General features: G+C 34.9%; 1 protein-coding gene across 2 annotated transcripts in view; it reads right to left on the bottom strand.

Annotated features, from left to right (window-relative positions):
- CDH7 (cadherin 7) overlaps nt 1-19,805 on the bottom strand; it is an 85,110-nt gene that overhangs the window by 30,397 nt on the left and 34,908 nt on the right. The window contains exons 3-6 of one of the 2 annotated variants that reach the window (XM_021544287.3): nt 14,406-14,700; nt 6,853-6,972; nt 4,394-4,561; nt 2,921-3,108 (exon numbers count right to left, since the gene is read on the bottom strand). In XM_021544287.3, coding sequence (XP_021399962.2) covers nt 2,921-3,108; nt 4,394-4,561; nt 6,853-6,972; nt 14,406-14,700 — 771 coding nt within the window. Of the gene's footprint in view, nt 1-2,920; nt 3,109-4,393; nt 4,562-6,852; nt 6,973-11,203; nt 11,285-14,405; nt 14,701-19,805 lie in introns of those variants that run through there. The other variant, XM_021544289.3, reaches the window with a different exon arrangement.

Genomic DNA, 19,805 nt, shown 5'->3' with positions numbered 1-19,805 from the left:
ATAATCAGAAGCTGAAAAGGATAGGCTTGCATTTTGAAGCTGAGCTGTTTCTCAGCTGATTTTAGGGAGTGAAAAGGAAAAAGGTAATTGCACTCAGATGAGTACAGAACATCATGTGCTGGACAGTAAAATTTTTAGAAAGATTTCAGGCTACAGACTTAATTTCTTCCCTGATTTTTTACTAACAAGCACACATTATCATGCAGGGATAACCTGACTCCATAGTAATATGGCAGGTAAGACTCAGTGATTGAAACCTACTTAACCTGCATATGCAGTTATTAATAATGGTCTTTAGTTCATTTTATTGTCCAGAAGACAGTGCAGTAGCCTGATAGGCACTGTGCTTCTGTTCCTCACTTCTATCCTAGACGATGTTCTCGACAAGGGTGGCAGGGAGGGTCTTTCATCACTGGGCAAAGCACAAGGTTCCCTGGAGTCAAAATTAAAAGCAAAGGACATCCTGAGGTTTGAAGGGTGGCCCTCACCATGAGGGTATGTCAGAGTGTGTCAGGTTTGGGTGAAGGGCAGTCAATTTTCCCCACAATTGCTGTGCTGTGCTTTGCATTGATAGCTGGAAAGGTATTGACAACACGCCAGTTTCTGGCTACTGCCAAGCAGTGCTGGAACAGCATCAGTGCTGTCTCTCCAACATTTCCCAAACAGATGGGCAACATCTTGGGAGGAGGCACAGCCAGAGCAGTGGACCCAAATGGACCAAAGAGATATTCCATGCCATAGGGCGTCTGCTCAGATATAAAACCTAAGAGGAAGTTGGGGGTTGGAGTGGGCATTCATTATTTACAACCTTTGCCTTCTGAAGCAACTGCTACTTGAACTGGAGTCCTGCTTCCCAGGAAGCGGTCAGGCATCTCCATGAGGAACAACATCTGTTTTTTCGCTTTGCTTGGCAAGCATGTGACCTTTGGTTTTGCTTTCATAAACTGCTCTTATCTTGAACCACAAGGTTTTTTCCACCTTATTTTCTCACACTGTCCTGCTGAAAAGGGGATGATAGACTAGCTTAGTGGGCACTTTGCACTAGTCAAGGACTACCTACCATACAGAGGAAAAGAAATCAAAAATTGTAGGAAAATTAGAGAAAATTTTACACTGTCGAGAAAGAAGTCTGAAGTCTTGTGTCAAAATATAGCAGTATGTAGGTATATAAATATAAAGCAGATTAGACCATTTGATCAGGTCAAAAATTTGTACCCTTTTAATGTAGTCTAACATCTATTTCATAGACCATTTCTCTGGAAAAATATTTAGTAGTGAAAAGTCCAGTTCAGCTCCCTAGATAAAATTATTATAGAAATAACAAATGTTAATTATTTGGTCCACTGTATAGCACTGAAATCCAGAATATTCCAGGAACAAATACCATTAGTACAAAACTATTAAAAAAAAAAAAAAATGGAAATGAATTCACTAGTTTTCATATTAGATCACTGAAGACCCTGACTGATTCAGTGCTGCTCATTGTGGCACTGGTAATTCTCCATCTAGGATACACACATTTCTCCCAAATCATTGCCCAAAAACTTTAAATGAACAAACTGAAGGAGCCACACTGAATTTGGCTGTTGAACAAAAAGACTACTAACTTTTCATCACTTGTATTTCAAATGTGCTAAGCAGAAGTAGATTTTGCAAGAAGCCTAAGACGGATGTTTTTTTCCTTGAAAAAATATTCACATTACACATATTATGATATTTCAAGGGTGAACATACTTCATTTGTTGTGACATCTGTGGATGATTACCAGCTCTCAACAGGTTTAAGGACATCAGAAGGCCTTTTGCTTTGCAACATCTTGCACTCTTAACTTCTTTCAAAGGAGAAATAAAACTGAAGCTTTATATTGTTTGAAGAAGAAATTGATACACCAGAGAAGGGAAAAAAATCCCAACACAAGAACACAAAAAATCCTGCCCAGCTGATAGGTGAAGTTTACAAAGATAAAAAAATATATAGGTAAGAAATGTTATGGAATAATATTAAGTACAAACATAGGTCATTGTTTGGAAACATAGGTATATGTATTCCAAAATGCCTAATCATTCCCACACTTTAAGGATATTAAACTGTTGAGGAATCTATTCAGTGTAGGTAGCTGGGTGAGCAGCGGCAGTGGGAGCTGCAGGTTGAGCTCTGGGTTCGAAGCCCAGGCAGTGAAATACCACCCTTTGCATAACAAAGGTCAGAGGGACCTTGCCAAGCATTCACAAATTAAGAGGAGGAAATTATATGAGACATTCTTCTAGTTGTATTTTTTCTACTGTTCAAAAAATTTGAATTTTCTTGAAATTCAAATATTTCACCACATTTTTACTTTTAATAATTTTATATCAACATGATTTTTCAATTTCATAATGTTTTCTAACAGCATGTGTAGAAAGCTAGAAGAAAAAATACTTATTTATTTTTTTCATTTTTTAAAATAATATTTTTAATAATATATTATCTTGTAAACCTACTACTGTTACATAAGTTTAAATTAATAATGTGTCCTTTCTGAATAGTATCACCTCAGCTAAAAACATCCAGATAATTATTTTCAAAGGTAGTTCCAGGATCCATTTTTTATTTGGAGCTTCCATTTTTGCTGCAAGATATATTTTCATACTTTCTACTATTTAATATGAAGACAAATGAGACTAAAGTTTAGATTCCCATTCAAATGCTGTGCTTTAAAACATATACCTCACAAAAATGCAGATCTTGTCAAAGAAAATGCAGAATATTTTTCAGTGTAAGTCATTAAAAACCTCATAATCACACAGTCAAGTCAAGATAAACTATACCAATGGAAATTTTTACAGCAGACAAGGCTCTTAGGAACAAAAGCTTATAATCACATTATCTGCCCCCACCTTGAAGAGTTCTAAACAGGATCAGAGGGTAAAATCTGACTCACCTTCTGAATAGTTATGATTCCCTCCTGGGTGTCTTTGTCAACAGAAACCTTGAATACTCCCAAGCCATCACCATCCACAATCTTGTACTCCATTTCAGCATTAGGTCCAACATCTGCATCTGCAGCTTTTATTCTGGCCACTACAGAAGCCACTGGCAAAGACTCTGGGACATTATACTGATATGATCCTGCAAAATTAAAAAATGTAATGAATTCAGAGTCTTCTGGGACTGAAAGCCAAAAAGAAAAGAAATCTAGTTTTCTTATATCTATCATCCTTTAAGTCATGTTCCCAAACATCTGCTTGGGCTACAAGAATATATTCTTCAGTTTTGAAATATAATTACCCTTTTTGTTAGGTTTTCTTTGTGATAGAATCTAGGTATAACAGGCATAACTTCTTCATATGACAAGAGAAGTACAAGGCAAAGATGCAAAACTAAAATTCAAAACTAAAATGCAAATCATGATGTGAGTCCCTAATAATGCATTTTTACTTTGCTTACCAGAAAGGAGGAAAGAAAAGTAAGTAAAGTAATATCAATATAAAGACTTATTATTATATACTTTATACCTTTATTAGGCAGCTCACAATCAAAATATCACTAGAAACTAATATATATTAATTTCCTTAACAGTAAGTGCACCATCTTGAGAATTCTAGCTTTTTTTATTCAAGCACAAAATGATATATATGCTGTCAAAAGGGTATCAGAGTGCATTCTGTAGCCAATAACACCCTCACCTTCAAACACAATTTCAGTTATTCTATTATTATTTCAAGCAATTGGTGGCTTGAAATAACAAGAAATCTATTATGTACAGATATATTTTTTCCATTGTTGGAGGTAAGGCTGGAGCCAACATGAATATATCTTTCACAATATTTTCTATGTTGCTATGTAATTTTTTTTGTTAATAAAAAACACACCAGACAGAACACTATGAATAAACTGAGCTCTTCTGGTTCGAACATACAACCAACCATGTGTTCCTTTCTTTAGGTTAGGATGAGAGCCACCTTGGTCAAAGAAATCAAATAGAGGGAAGGTGACTTCCCAGCTCTTTGGTATTTAACTCTTTAGGAAATATTGTAAGCATGTGACAATGCCAAAGGAATACAAAGGATTAAGGGTAAAATTAAAGAATCCTGAAGCCTAACTGGCAAGACCTAAATATCTGTTAGGATATAATTTTTTGTTTATTTATTCATAAAGAGGAAGTAAAACACATAAATAAATGTTCTTGTTGCCATACACCATTTCAACTGATCTGGTATGCATGAGACAAAGAAAAAAAATGCTTACTAAAAAATAATAATAATCACAATAATAATATAATAGTTTAGTCAGAGTTTAACAAAGAACTTCACATGGAAAATAAGCACTTTTTGCTTAGAAATCACACAGTGTGTAAAGAAAATAGTATGTTTAGGAATAATATTACAAGACACCTATTTACAAAGTAACTTACTGCGTGGGAAGCGGGGCGGGTTGTCGTTAACATCAGTCAGGGTGACAGTAACAGATGTAGTGCCTGACAATCCCCCATTCTGCCCAACCATGTCCTTTGCTTGGATAACTAACAGGTACTGGTCCTTGGCTTCTCTGTCCATATTTGGAAGGGCAGTCTTGATAACACCTGCAGAAAGACAAGGTGTCAAATATTGCACAGGCAAAAATATTCTGCTGTAAAATCTGAATTTGCCTTTAAAATATAACAGTGGATCAGTGATTGCAGCAAGAGTGGAATGAATTAATTCCAACACTAATATAACAGGGTTTGACTAGGAGTTGCGCTGACATACTGTAAGCTTATTTTAAATAGTCACCAAACCCACTAATTTTTATTTAGTGGGTAATGTAGTGTGTGACTGTGTTTTTCAAGTATGTTCTCCCTGAACTTGTCTTCAAAATGTCTTGGGTAACACTTCCTTGCATGGAAGATGTAGTCTTCTTTATTTGATTTCCCACTCTTTTGGAGCTAGGAAGAGCAGAATATTCTGCATTCATTTTTAAAATTCTGAGGTCAAGATTAATTTCACTCTTTTGGATACTCATTCAAGACATTAACTCTTACCAATACTGATAACATGCCACACTTTGCAGATAGATGAAATTATCTTATTTTGCCATATATTGGGTTTACCAATATCCACTTCTAAATCATTAGCATAATTAAGATTTTTTTTATTTAGCAATGAAATACTTAAATATCTGAAGTATTTTTTGTTATGTCCATTTGATGATCTGCATAATTAATTAATTTATAACTAATTGACATGAAATGAAAACTGGATGAAAATTCTGTTTCATTCTTTCAGCTCTGCTGATATACCTCAAAAAACAAATATGCCTTCTCAAAATATGATGATTTTATGAATATTTCATGGCCAGTACATAATACAGCTGCTAACCCTGATTTCCAGAGAGGCAGCTGTTTGCTCCTCCAGCACTTAGTGTCAGCAGTTAAAGAAATATAAGCAAACTAAATAAAGAAGAGGCACATTGGGACACATATCTCTTCATCTGCTGTTTGTTGAATGTTTGCTTAGAGTTTTATTTCTTTTTTCCCTTATGAATGTTGGACTTGCCATTAATCACCTTTGGGTTGAAACACTTAGTTCACCCAACAGAGTGCTTGGCACTATTTCACCCATTTTACAAAATGTGTAAAAATATAATTAATATACAATTTAATAGTGTTATTGTTTATACCTTGCTTTTTCTGGCATGTTTGTTTTTCTGTCATAGTTAAATTACCAGGCAAAGTTACCCAATAATTTGGAAGTAAACTGTCATGCACACAGGAAATTTGAATATCACATCAAAGTGATGAAAATGTATGCAAACATTTCAGTCTGAATTCATCAAGATTTTTATTTAGCAGAAACTACCATATTGTTGTTCAAGGGCTGCCTGCAGTCATCATCACAACATATATGGCACATAAGCACACATGGAGAGGGAGAAAGAGAAACAGAGAGAAAACCACTATGAATCATACTCATTGGAGGGAAAAGAACAGTGATATATATCCCTGCTGAGCATGGATCTCTTGCAATATGGAGATAATTATACTAGTTATTTCTGCAAATTTAGATGTTGTTAAATGGAGTGTGACTTTTTGGCCACAATTTTGGGACTCAGGTCTGATTCACATGACAGATTTTTTATTATTAAAAGGATGGAATTTTTTTTCTCTTTTGTCTCAGCTTGGTTATATACAAAAAGGAGATTATAACTCTTCTTCTTGCAGGTGTAAATGAAGGCTCAAGCACTACACTGAAATGAGCAGAGCAAGAACCTACTTTCCTGCATGATGAAATGATCCAGCAGAAAGGGTAATATTTATTAAACTAACAGATAATTAAAGGTTGTATTTGGTTGTGGCTTAAAAATATTCACAGAATTTCAAGAAAATTGTATAAACAAAGTTTCACCAGCAATATGCTTTGAAAGTGGCAGCAAAATATTATATTTTGTAAGCAAAAGAAGCACAGTGTTTTCTTTTTCAAATTAATAAAGAAGGGATTAATTTCCTACAACAAATCTTTATTTTGAAAAGTAGCATGGAGAGTAATTGAGCCTTAAATCTATTCTTATGGAACCCAGATATGTGACATTTACATATTTCTGGAATCTGTTCAATGAATTTTGAAATTTTCACTGATAGGAGAGATGACAATGGGCAACAGACCAAGTGGTTGGTAAATAAAAAAGCCAATAAATTCTATTCCAGCAAGGTCAGTTTACTACATAGCTCAGACATGTGGCTTTCATAATCTATTCTAAAGAATAAGAGATTAAAAGATCAAAAAACCCAAATGTATTCAATTAACCAAGAGGCTATATTAATAAGTTCCTAGCAAGTTTAAATTCACTTTTCCCTCTTTTTCTCAGCATTACTGCAAAGGGTTTATGTCAATTTACCTGTTTTGGGTTCCACAGAGAAGTAAGGCTGTCCTTGCAGTATACTGTAAACCACTCGAGCACTGTTGCCATAAGTAGGATCATCCGCATCAGTGGCTGTCACTTGAACCACAGAGGTACCTGTAAAAAGTTTGAGGGGCTGTTGCACATGAAAGATAGAAAAATCTGAACTACACTTACTCTACATTCTGTGCCAGTACATATCTGGAACAGTGTGAGGTGGCTTTTTCACAACTGTTCATCATTTTCATGCTGACTCTGTTTAGTGTATCAGGTTCTATTTGTAAACAAATAGTATCAGCTATTACAGAATTCCATCTTCCCAAACAGTCACAAGCATTGACTCACAGAAGTAAAAATTATCACATTCATTAGCTCCTTCTCTCTATCTCTGCCTCTGCTTGGTGGAAGATATGTCAACAAAATTTCTGTAATGATGGTAAAGCCTGAAGTCTGTTTGAGTATGAAATACAGTAGTAGTAGTTTTCCTTTTAAGAGAAGTCTGCTTGCTGAATTGTAATGACTCATTAGAAATTCAAACATATATATATTTTTTAAAAATTTTGATAAATGTACACAAAATTATTGTTAGCCTATAAAATTATTTACTGCTCCATAAGGAGAGTTTCTTTCTCAGCTCAGAGAAAACCTAGTTAAAGTTGTCTCTAAATTCCTTTAAAAAGAAGTAATTTCCCTCAATAATCTGCAATACTAATTTCCTTCAATATATCTGCAATATCAACAGTGGTAATCTATTGTGTAAAGATTTCTCAAGAAACAAATGTATGAAAAAAATCTATTTTAAACAGATTTCATTTTTTTTAAATGAAAAAAAATATTTTAACAGGAATAAGAAAGACAAATTTCTAACTGGCTAGTGAAAAGGTTATGTTTTGTGAGGACCTCATTCTGCATCCAGCTCTTATTCATTATGTTCTCCATGTCAGTTCCCATTTGTTTTGTTCTAGACAACAGCTTTCATGGTGTGTGCTGAGAGCAGAATAAAATAACACTTGGGAGACAGGGCCTTGGCCGTGTCACCATCCTTTGATAGACAGAAAATATTATTTTTTCTCACTGGCAGATTGTCTGTAACATTCAGACCTTCCATTGAACAACCCAGGGACCCATGTGGAGGTGAGATTGCAAATTAATATTGTGTCAATTTGGCAGATACAGTAAAGGCCTTCAAGAGAGATCAGATAGCTTCATACACTTTATTTAGACACATGATTAGAGAAAAACATTTGTTAAACACAATGCTCATTTTCTGAAAGAACATGTTTTTGACATGTGAAAATGAGACCAGCAAGCCTTGAAATCACTTTTTAAGAACAAACTGCAATAGCAAGTGTCCAGGGTGAACTTAACATAAATAGTATTGTGGTCAGTTTTATTTGGAAATGTTAGGTTTTTCTTTCAGGAAATGGGAGAAAGCTCTGAATTTATTTTTATCTTATATAGTATATCACACACCCATTTTTCTCATCTTTTCCATTCTCAGTTAAGTAGATCATATATGGAGCCTGGGACTAGTTTGAAAGTTTGGAGAAAGGATTAAGTGCAGCCCTCTATAAAATGGAGCAGATTGCAAAGGATAGGTCCTGCTTGAAAGAATTCTGACCAGAAATGATAATTTGTAAAACAAATGTATTGAGGTAATGACCTAGTTAGCCTACATTCCTGATCTCTATTCCTTAAGTATCCATTACAAAGTAGTATGGCAGCAATTCTATTTAAATGCAATTTTTCTCTCTTGTGACTGGCCTAATATTTTTGGATAGGGAAAAGTTTCTTCTGAAATTTTGCATGCAACTATTAAGTAGATGGAAAGTTTAAAAATAAATTTGCTAGTTAATCCATCAAGTCATTTATCAGTTATGGGACTTAAAATACATCCATTTTCTGTTCACCAGTAACTAAGAGCTTTGATTCAGTATGTCAAACTGATTTTACAGATTACTCTATAATGTAATTTCATACAGGGACCTATTTTAAACTTGCCAGAGTCTACCCAGCTTTTGAGAACAAGGGTATCATAATGACTGTTTGACATCCTGTGTTCTTTGTGAAAGGCAGGCTTACCACATTTACAAAGTCACTATGCCCTGCCAATGAAGCTTACAATGTCTGCAAATATTGGCAAAAGTGCTTATAAACCTCTCACACAGTTATGTCTTTCCCCTGTTCTTGCTGCCTTCAAGGGCCCCAGACTAAAACAAGATCAAAGAAATTACAAGCTCTGCAATCTCAGCACAGACATTTTCGAAATGCTGCAAGTTTAGAAGTGTGTGTTTGCTGTAAAAATCTATTGATGTAGCAAACAAACCCTCTACATTCCAGGAGACAAATAAAGTCATTATCTGAATTTGATTGTCTCTCTCCTAAAATACATGAATCCTTCAGAAAAGGGCAGTTTTTAAGTAGAAATTCTAACATCAAATCTTTCTGCAATAATCACATTTAAATGTAATCAGTAACTAAAAAACAATGATACTTTTCCATTCCTTCTGTGATAATCAACTTCTTCTAAACATCACTGGGGGAAAGATCTAAAACCTATGATATTGTCATTATTTCTTTATTAATTTCACACACACACACACAAAAAAGAGCTTTTGAAGCCTCATGCTGAGAGGGAGATTTCTGCATAATATTTCTTTCGAGAATATGCAAGATAACAGAAGGTATTCTAATTATGTGAAAAGTCCTATGTGTAGGAAATCTGTTCCAAAGAAACAAAATGCACAGAAAGATCTATATTTGAGAATTTCCAGAGATGTTTTCCAGAAGAAGCAGATTGCTCTTGAAGGACAGGAATTCCTTCAGAGTATGGTAGTTGCCATATACTGCTGTCCTAATTTTTCTGCAATGGATTGAAGTCAAACTCAAATACTTACTTCCCTTTAAAAAAATCCAAATCATAAAGTTGTAGGGATACTTACAGGTAGTAAATAAATCTAAAAGTGTGAGGAAAAATGGGTAGTTGCATAAGTGCAGCATCTTAGATGAGTTTATGTTCCTGCACTGAAATTGTCTTCCTTGTGTCCGTGAACACTTTGCCTTAGCCTCTAGCAGAGGCAGTCAGCTGTCATACCTGCATCCAAGCTTAGGACTTACAGGTAACAGGGACAGTCAACAAATGGTACCACACCTTTATTCCATCCAACAAAATGAGTGTTCCAATAAATCTTGTTTAGTCACCATTGTTCTGAGCCCTGTAGTGCAAATATAGACAGGACACTGACCTTACCCCAAACTGGGTTTTATTATTTTCATTAGTGTCTTAATATAAACTGCGGCTTTGCAACTATAACTTAAAAATATTACTTACAGTTTGTGTATTATATATGGGTTGAAAAAATAAACATGCATTTTTTATTTTAAAACTTTTGTTTTTAAGTATGGATTTCTCTAAAATTATTTTTCTCTACAGTTAGGTCTTTTTAAGAAAACTTGGATAGCTGTTCATTAAAAGGAATTCTACATGTAGCAACATCATAAAATTTTTCAGCAATTGTAGTAAGTACTGAAAAAATTCTGTGCTGCTTATCAAAGTGTTCCACATAATTCTTTTTTTGATAGTAGTTAGTTACAGACTTAATTCTGTGTGAGTGGTACAGATTCTTGATTTTATTTTCAAGAATTTTTAAGATAATTTGTAACATAATATTTAGTAGATATTGATAGAGATTACTAAATTACAGTAATCTTAGAATTTGACCTATAACCCTGATATTAAGGTAAAAGGATGGGAGGATTTTTGCAGATATGAGCTTGTATTTAGAATGATATTTGTACTTAAATTTAGCCAAGGCTCAACAATGTTCCTGACTGAAGAGATTAACCTTTTCCATGATAGGAAGAGAAGAAGCTAAACTGATTGTTGAAAACTGAGCTGGAGATCCTTCAAAGGGATCCATTTTGAATCTGTAAGTGTATTATTTTAGTAACCTCTACAGAGATTTTTAGAAAAAGGTGACTAGCTTTTTGCTAGTAACTTGCAGGATATTTTATGCAAATTTTGAAATAATGTTTTATGAGAAATGATTCTGTGACTTCTGTTTTAATATTGGTGAGATCATTCAAAATAAAACTGGTTTCCAAAACTAGAATAGTTTAACAAATGCATAATTTTTAAACTGCACAAATTCTTAGAATTAAATTTTAGACACAAATTGAAAATAGAGTTTTAATGCACTAAGTTATTAAAAGTATTAATTTATATCAATTAACAATATGTACTATGTCTAACATACAATTCCATGATGGCCTCACATCTCTACATGATATCAGCTGCTACTAAAAACATTAAACACATTTACTATCAGATCTCCAGCATAATCCTTACATACAACAATCCAGACTGGTTCTGCTTGGTACCTTCTGGTATTTCTCTGCTTCCACCACCAGATCTCACCCACAGCTGATGCAGCAATGCTTCCACAACCTTTCCCCTCCAGGAGTGTGAAAGGGGAGAGTCAGAACGCTCTTGAGCTCCTCCCTCCCATCCCACACCCTCATTATGTTGCTTTCACTTGGTGAAAAAACTCAAGAATGGTCCCAGATAAGCAGCAAGGTCAGACAAAGGGAAGCAGAGGCAGTTTGTGCTTGGTGAGAGACACTTCATGCAGGCTGTCAAAGCCCACGGCACACTGTATCAAAGATCTAAGCCTGATACAGTGCTTTTGCTTTCTTTACTTTGTTATATAATCCAGATATTTCAATCCATCTAAATCAGGGGTAATGGCAAGAGATATATTTGTTGTGCTGGGTAACAAGCAAAGCTGTTGATATGGCTGGAGAGAAGATTAAACAAACCAAAACTATGTTGGGCATTGGAATTCTCATCCCTACTTCCCTTGGTTATAACTCAAACAGACCCGTACCCTTTTGTTTTAAATATAACGCTGCTCAGTTTTTTAAGTACCAGACACACTCAAAAAAAAATATGCAAAAACCAAATCCTTATGATTTTCAGATAAGCCATGTCTTTGGGGGTTTTGCCATGAATAGATTTATATGCCATCAAGATATTTACTCTGTTCAGAATAATCAATATAATTGGGCCTGACCCAAATATAATTTAAACCTGACCTGAAGTCATTTCAAATAAAAGAAGAGATTGACTTCAATTAGCCTTAGATAATGTCCAAAAATATTTGTCAAAAATACAGAACCATTATACTTGCATAGTAGGTTAAAGGTTATAGTATTCCTAGCTTTATAGATAATTTGGATTTATAATCCTGTGATCTCTTTCATTTCCTTTAATATCCAATTAAAAATCCTTGTCATGGATACAATTTTAAACAAAATAGGAGAGAGATACTTTGTATCTCCTTAATATTTCATGGATGCTCTAGGTGATTAATTAAAAATTATGTTATGTGAATAAAGTATGAATTGCTGTAACTATGTAAGACAAAATGTGACAAAGTGCAACAAAGTGTGACAAAGGAATTTCATGTTAATCCTTAACTCTGTAACAATGCAGTATTTGGTAGGTGTTGATACTAACCATGAAGATGTTTAAAATGTGCAGTTTCCAGGAAGTTCATGGATCTGAAACTACCCTTAGCTGACACAAATTTCATAGAGTGTACAAGTCTCAGTTAATAATTTTGCATAATACTTACCTGAATTGAAAATACATTTGGTGTTGTATAGTCCATGTGGGAGAAAAAATTATTTTACTCCTCTATGATGTAAAGATTCAAGAAAATATGTAAAGCAGCTCATTTTGAAAAATAGTCCTTATAATCTCCACTGCAAACAGTGCACTCCTCATAGATTGATTTCCAACATATTTTTGGAACAAATGGAGCATAGGAAGGAGTAGAGGCATGGATTTGTAGGTAAACCTCATATATCTATAGTCATTGTCTGTACATCAATATGCCAGTGCAAGAAAAGAGAGAGATGATAAATGCAAAAGTGAAATATGGAGATAATTTCTTTTCAGGTCATAAGACAAAAGTGGAAAAAACCTTAATAGTTGATAAATTCTGCATTTTACTTAAATAATCATTTTCTAAAGTAAAAGGGCAACCTATTTAAGGGAAAAAAAAAAACATGTATTTTAACACAACATATTTTTAAGTGGATTATTTAGGTTTTACAGTCTTAGATTATCTGTTGTCTAGATTTTTTCAAAGTTCAGAAATAAAAAGATCCCAGCAACATATCACAACTTCATCTCCTCCCTGTTACTCTGCAAAAGCTATGGTGTCCATCTTTATTCCAAGGCTGATATTGTCTCTTCAGCCATCCACATAGTGCTTGAGTGACAATGAGCAAATGCCAAGTATCAATGAGATTTTACTGCTTAGTAAAATAAATGTATAGCCAACTCATTTTTAGCAATATTTTACTTATCTTCTATTGACTCCTAAGCTGAGTTTCACATATATAAGCAATGTTTGCTACTGATTGCTGCAGGACACTTAGGTAACACTCTTTTTCTCTCTAACTCCAATTTAGATGCATTGTTTAACATTCAAAAGCAGAGGAGATCATACTAAGGAAATTATAGCAAATTTTAGATGCAGCCTTTCTGTAAGACTACCACATTTTAATACGGTTTAAAATCAGTTAAGCAAAGAAAATCTTTATTTCAATCACCACAGAACTCTCAAGCTGAAGTGAGCCTTCCTATGTATATATTTGCAGTAAAGTAAGATGTTTTGTTTTGTTTTGTTTTTTTATTTTTTTTCTTTGGGGGTTTTTGATTGTTTGTTTGTTTGTTTGGTTGGTTTTTTTGTGCTTGCATTTAGAATTTCATCTTAAACTAACATTTAACAAAACATCTCTAGATCAAGCCTTAATCTGGTCTGAAAGGGTCAGCTTTCAATGGAACAGTGGCATCTGACAATGGATGAGCATTTGGTCACTTTATAATGAAGAGATAGTGGATTTGATTTTGAAATTCTTCCCTAATTCAAAATCAGGAAAAATCAGCATTTCTTAGTTTCCAACAAAGGATCTGAAACCTCTAAAACACATTCTTCTCTGATTTCAGTAGAACTTTGAACTATCTCAAGTTGTATCCTGGTTCCTGCTGCTTGACTATATTCCCCAGAAAATGGAATTTCAGTGTAAGGAAAAAAAAATCCAATAAATTTTTGTTAAAATGCACAAAACTTGCAAAAAAGATTATGCCATTCACTAGCAGGAATTTGAAGAGTTTGTTATGAATGGACCTTATCTGAATTAAATTATAAATTATAACCTCGGAATATCATAATATAGGTGTGAAACTTATTACTGTTAATGGGAATTATAAAACAAAGCCTCTGGGCCCTGGAATGAGAAATGCACCATAAAATGGTTATCTGAATCCTTGAATAGCTATTTGAGTTTCACAACATTTTTGAAAGGGTAAATACTTAATCTAGCATGTTATTTCCAGTTTAGTCTTGAAATATCTAACTGTTGCAGGTGCCTCATAGATAATTAAGTAGCTTAGTGTGAAACAGTAAAAAATAATGAAACTTTTAAAAAGGCAATAGGAACAAATCTCCCACAACAGCAACAGTGTATTTTGCACTTACCCACAGGAGACATCTCAGGAACTCCAGCAGTGTAGGGACCATCCAGAAATTTTGGCTCATTGTCATTGATGTCCTGAATCTTAATGACGAACTCAGACTCTGGCTCCACGGGTTTATTAGTCAGCCTATCTAGTGCTTGTGCTCGGAGCGTGTAGTAGGCCTGCTCTTCTCGATCCAGCCTCTTTGTAGCATGAATATCCCCCGTGTTCTCATCAATAATGAAAATGGAACTTGCCCCTTCGCCTGACAAGATGTATTTGATGGAACCATCTCCTTTATCAACATCAGAGTGAAGCTGGTGAAAAATTGATGAGAGATGAGATTAACTTACAAGAGAGTCAGTGGCATGGAGATATGTAAAAATAATTCCTATGTTGAGCAGTAATACATGAAATTTTATTGTTCCTGGAAATATAAGCTGAATGTTTATCACAAACACACCCCATGTAAGGGACCATGAGAATCTGTATATTTGCTCCTTTAAGCATGAAAACTTCATTCTTTCCTGCAGACAATCTCATTATCCTCATGCCAGATTTTTACATAGGCAAACACATGCACACATATGTTCATAACTGTGACTTTATTCCTATCTGGATTTATCCATATTGCTCACTTCAGCTTATCATCATTCTGAAGGGTGAGACTTCAAACAAATGGCAGTATAAACTTCATTGCAGTGTGTATTTGCTCTTCTGTGTATTTATGTATTCTCTCATGACCAGTGACAGAATTCAACAGAATGGCATGAAGCTAACTCAGGGGATAGCAGGAAAGCTTTCCAAAAAGAGGATGGTTGGGCACTGGAGCAGGGTCCCCAGGGAAGTGGTCACAGCACCAGGCCTGACAGAGTTCAAGAAGCATTTGGACAATGCTTTCAGGCACTTAGTGTGATTCTTGCAGTTTCCTGTGCAGGGCCATGGTTTGGACTTGATTATCTTGATGGGTCCCTTCCAGCTCAGGATATTCTATGATTCTATAAAATGAGGTAAAATATGCTGGTTGATAAATTGCTCGCTACTAACTGATGGGCCTGTAACTTCAATTCTTCACTTCCATATCTTCCTTTTCATTATCTAATTACATAAAAATGCAGACTCTGAGAAAGATCAAGGTGTCTTGGCACTTTTGAAGCACATAGTATTGAAAGCCAAGTGCAGTTTCCCTGGGACTACACAAGAAATATACTTCAGCAGCTCAAAATGTATCTTCCATTAAAAAGGCAAGACAAGTTTACAAAAAAAAAAAATTTTTCCTCATCACTCAACGTATTTTAACTTACAGAGAAGGATTCCACAATTTTCTGGCTCTTTTATGTTCACTGAATTTCATCTTCCTATTATAAAACACAGACTCAAACACCTCTTACATACTTCTCAAACTGGCATCATGAGTGTAATTGATCTGGATATCAAGTTATAGTAACATGCACATATGATATATTTAATACTGTACTAGGGAAAATAATATCAGTAAAATTTAAAGTGCTTCATTGCTTGTTAAAAGTGGATTAATTTGTAAAGAGCTGAAGACAGTGTTAAATATGCTTGGATTTTCTATCTCATATAATCTTTTTACCTGTCCTAATTCCATGTTATCTTGAGTTTGGAGGTATGTCCACTGTTAACATCCTCATCATCACAATTTCCATCACTAACTTTTTTTTCTCTCTGTTAGGAGTATCACTGTGACAGTATTCACTTCCTAAATACATGCAGAAAATTGTTATCTTGGGCATGACTTAGCACAGCTGCAAAATTTTTTCCTATTTCAGTGGGGAAGTGTTCATGCTCAGTTTTGAATTTTTCAGCTGGATAAAAAGCTGCCTATTTTTTACACATTATTTCACTTACACTGTTAGGATATCTCATACTTATGCAATTACAGTGTACTCCTCTCTTTTATGACAGAAATGGAATCCAGAGTTTTGGACTAGATTAGAAAAACAGAAGTAGGGTATCTAAATCAGGTTAGCTATCTTATTTTGAAATATAGTATATCCTTATTCTGCTGCTACCTAAATCCAGAGACACCTAAACTAGCCTAAGATTTCTTTGGTGGAATTCCTCAAACATTTAAAGCCCTGCTTCTCTGCACACTCAGGAATAAACAATGCTGACACTGTGAGCTGGCCAGGGTAAAATATATCACACATTCAGGCTCTTTAGAGATCTACAGCACTGGGTATTCCTCAGTCCCAATGGCTGGGGTCTATTGAACAAACCATACCTCTGTTCAACTCACACATCTGACAGCTGGGACTTTCAATGCTTTTTCAAACTTGACTGGAAGAAGAATCCGTCTTCCCTACAGAGGAGCAGTGGCCTGTGCAAGTAAGAATCTGTCTCACTGGCCTTTGATTTTGTTTGACCTTTTTTTTCCTTCCTCTTTTCTTTCTCTAATACCTGCTTTAGGGTGCATAAGTCTCCTGTGTGCTACAGAAGAACTGTGTGTGTTTCCCTACATAGTCTACAGTCTAGACTGAAATGCTGAACATCACATTACACAAGAACTGAGGTTATGGGATAAAAAGATTAAATGCCTTTGTCTTTCTTAAGCGATTCTGTTTTCTTCATACCCCATATTGTAGCTGATCTTTCTGTGGTGGCTGAGACTACCACATTCTCCCTGTAAAGGCTGTTCCACCTTTTCTAGCATACTTTAGGATGAGAGAAAAGCAGAGGACACCAGCATTTCATCAGGCAGAGCAGTTTTCTGAATGTTAGACATGTACAAGTAAATCTCTTCAAGCAGAGAAAGGAAAGTTTCTGTATCTCAGTTGCTGAGAGCAGCACAGCTCTGTCCCATAGGGATGGAGCTGAGCCCATCAGCACACTACAGTGGTCTCAAACTGCAGGGCTGCATAGTCTACCTTTTACCTTGTATCTACATCCATCCCTAACCAGAATAACTAACCAGCCCTGCTCTGGAAAAAAAAAAAAAAAAAAAAAAAAAAAAAAAAAAAAAAAAAAAAAGAGACCTTCAGAGGAGAGGCCAGTAAATCCTTGAAGATGCACTGAGCAAGGCTTTCACATCCCAGTGAAAGGAAAAACTCTGTAACTTCAGCATTTCCTATTTGCTCGCTCAGTGGCTTACTGATTAACAGCACATTGTTCTTTAAGGAGTTCCACTTTGAGGTGCATAAATCTCCTCATGGATTGCACTACAGTGGCTGGTGACCTGAAGTGAAATGCTGAGCAGAAGCCACTTTTTGGAACGATGCCTTGGTAAGAAAACTGCTACCGCATGGATTAGTAAAGTGATTAGTGAGGGCCTTTGTTATTCCAAGGTTAAGGCTCTGAAACTGCAAACTTCTTTGCATCTTTTATTAAAACTTTGTTCTAATAAGCATTTAAAAACTGTGCTGGCCCATCCTCAAATTAGTAATATACCATTCTTTACCTATTTAACGACAGGAAGGTAATATAGCTCACGATTTATTTTATCTTTGGCACTATGGAAGAATCAATTCAGTGTAAAGCACTCTAAAGAGATTTTCTTCAACACTTTTATATGCTTTTTGAAGATATCTGAGAAAACTTAAAAGTACGGTACTAGAGAACAATGCAAAAAATAAAAAAAAAATACTTTGCTGAAAACATTGAGAATTTTGATGCAATTTTCATGTCGCCTATATTCCAATTTCACACAATATAATTCTTCCATACAGTGATCTTCAAAGTCATTAATGAAGAGGCATCAGTGCTTTGCAACTATGAAGAAAATTTTTGAATTTGAATGTTCTGTATCATATTGACAGCTCTGCTACTAACAAACGTGACTGTAAACTACCTGGGGTTTCAGCTATTTAATTTAACATTGCAGGAAGTGAGAAGTACATCTTTTCCATATAATGTTGGATTTAAAAAACACTTTGTACATTTTTTTGTTGTTGTCAGGTTTTCTTGTTTGCTTTTGTTGTTGTTTTGGAGTATTCTTTGCCCCTTTTTTAATAGAAGAAGTACATTAAATAATAAGACCTAGGATTTTTATTTGTTTATGTTATTAATTTGGCAACAATTATATAGAATGGAATTAGTCCTCAGGATAGTAGTACTTTGCAAGAAGGTTCCAGAAAGCATCTATGGCTTTGCCATCTACTAGCTCATCTTTCATTCCTCCCACTTTCTACAGGGCCATTCTTGTAGGAGACAGAAGTGCAGCTCAATCTGTAGCTGCACATGGGGACTATGACTTTAGAAGTAGAGAGGCTCAAGATAAAGTTACTTTCAAATTCTTGTTTCAAGAGACATGGAGGATTCAAGTATTCAGTAGGTAAATATAATCTAGTTCCATTCTGGGTAATTCCAGATAATTCTTCTTTCAGAATCAGTTTGCCATAGATATTGTAAATAAAACACCATGTTTTTAGAAAGAGGAATGATAGAGACAGATGTATCCTTCCAATTAATTTCATCCATTGCCACCTCCATACAATATCCATGATGATGACTCTCCAGTTTACCTTCCCTTTCAACTAGGCGTATTTTCAGTATAAGATTCATGATCCAATTCTCAAATGCTGATCCTATAGCGGTTTTGTGACATACCGCATACATTTAACATGAAGACTCTAAAAGTTCTGGGTTTGTGTGATCCCTGCATGTATAAGAGTACATGAGAACAGGAAAGGGAAGCAACAATCCTCTAGAGAGAGATGATGTATTTATTGCCAGGAGGATATCTTTTTATGTGCTAGGAAAGTTAGCAGAGAGCAAACAGATCTAATAATAAAAGCCACATAAGCCTTGTTGAGGCAGAGGGACAATGCACATAAAAAGTGCAACTTATTATTTAGAAAATAATTTATTGAGTATCATCTTTTGACTCTGAAATCAAGCTAAAAAAGCACTTAATCTCTTTAGGCTCTCAGTTTTAGAAAATACTTGCTTGGATATGTGTGAGAGAAGGAAGCAGTCAGCTTCACTAAAGAGCAAAAGTGTTATTACCATAACTCTTTTAAAAAGCCCAATTTGTTTCTCACTTTTTTTGGCCCTATAGCAATATAGCTTAGTCTAGTGTCTCCCCTAATGCATTTATATCTATGTGGACTTTCAGGCTGGTGATTATTCTAGAGAAACCTAAATAAAATACTTTTTTCAAAATTCCCAATACTCAACAGTTTCTAGATATTGCCTTTGTTAAGGTAAATGTACAACCAAAGATGATATCCTTTTGTATCACTTTCCATTAAAGTACTAAAGCAGTATTTCCAATAGAGAAGGAGAGTTATTTTTCTCAGTAAGGAGAGATACTGCACTGCATTATTAAAAGCATTTAAAGTACTAAAAGCAGCTTATCTGACCACTACTCATCTCTTGTATGTCTGAATAGGAGGTTTGCTCTTTTTCTGATTTTCAGTTCAAGTTCCTTTAAAGCAGCTGCAATGTTCATATGTCT

Source organism: Lonchura striata, chromosome 1 (genome assembly GCF_046129695.1).
Source record: "Lonchura striata isolate bLonStr1 chromosome 1, bLonStr1.mat, whole genome shotgun sequence".
NCBI lineage: Eukaryota > Metazoa > Chordata > Aves > Passeriformes > Estrildidae > Lonchura > Lonchura striata.
This window is presented reverse-complemented; position numbering and strand designations above follow the sequence as displayed.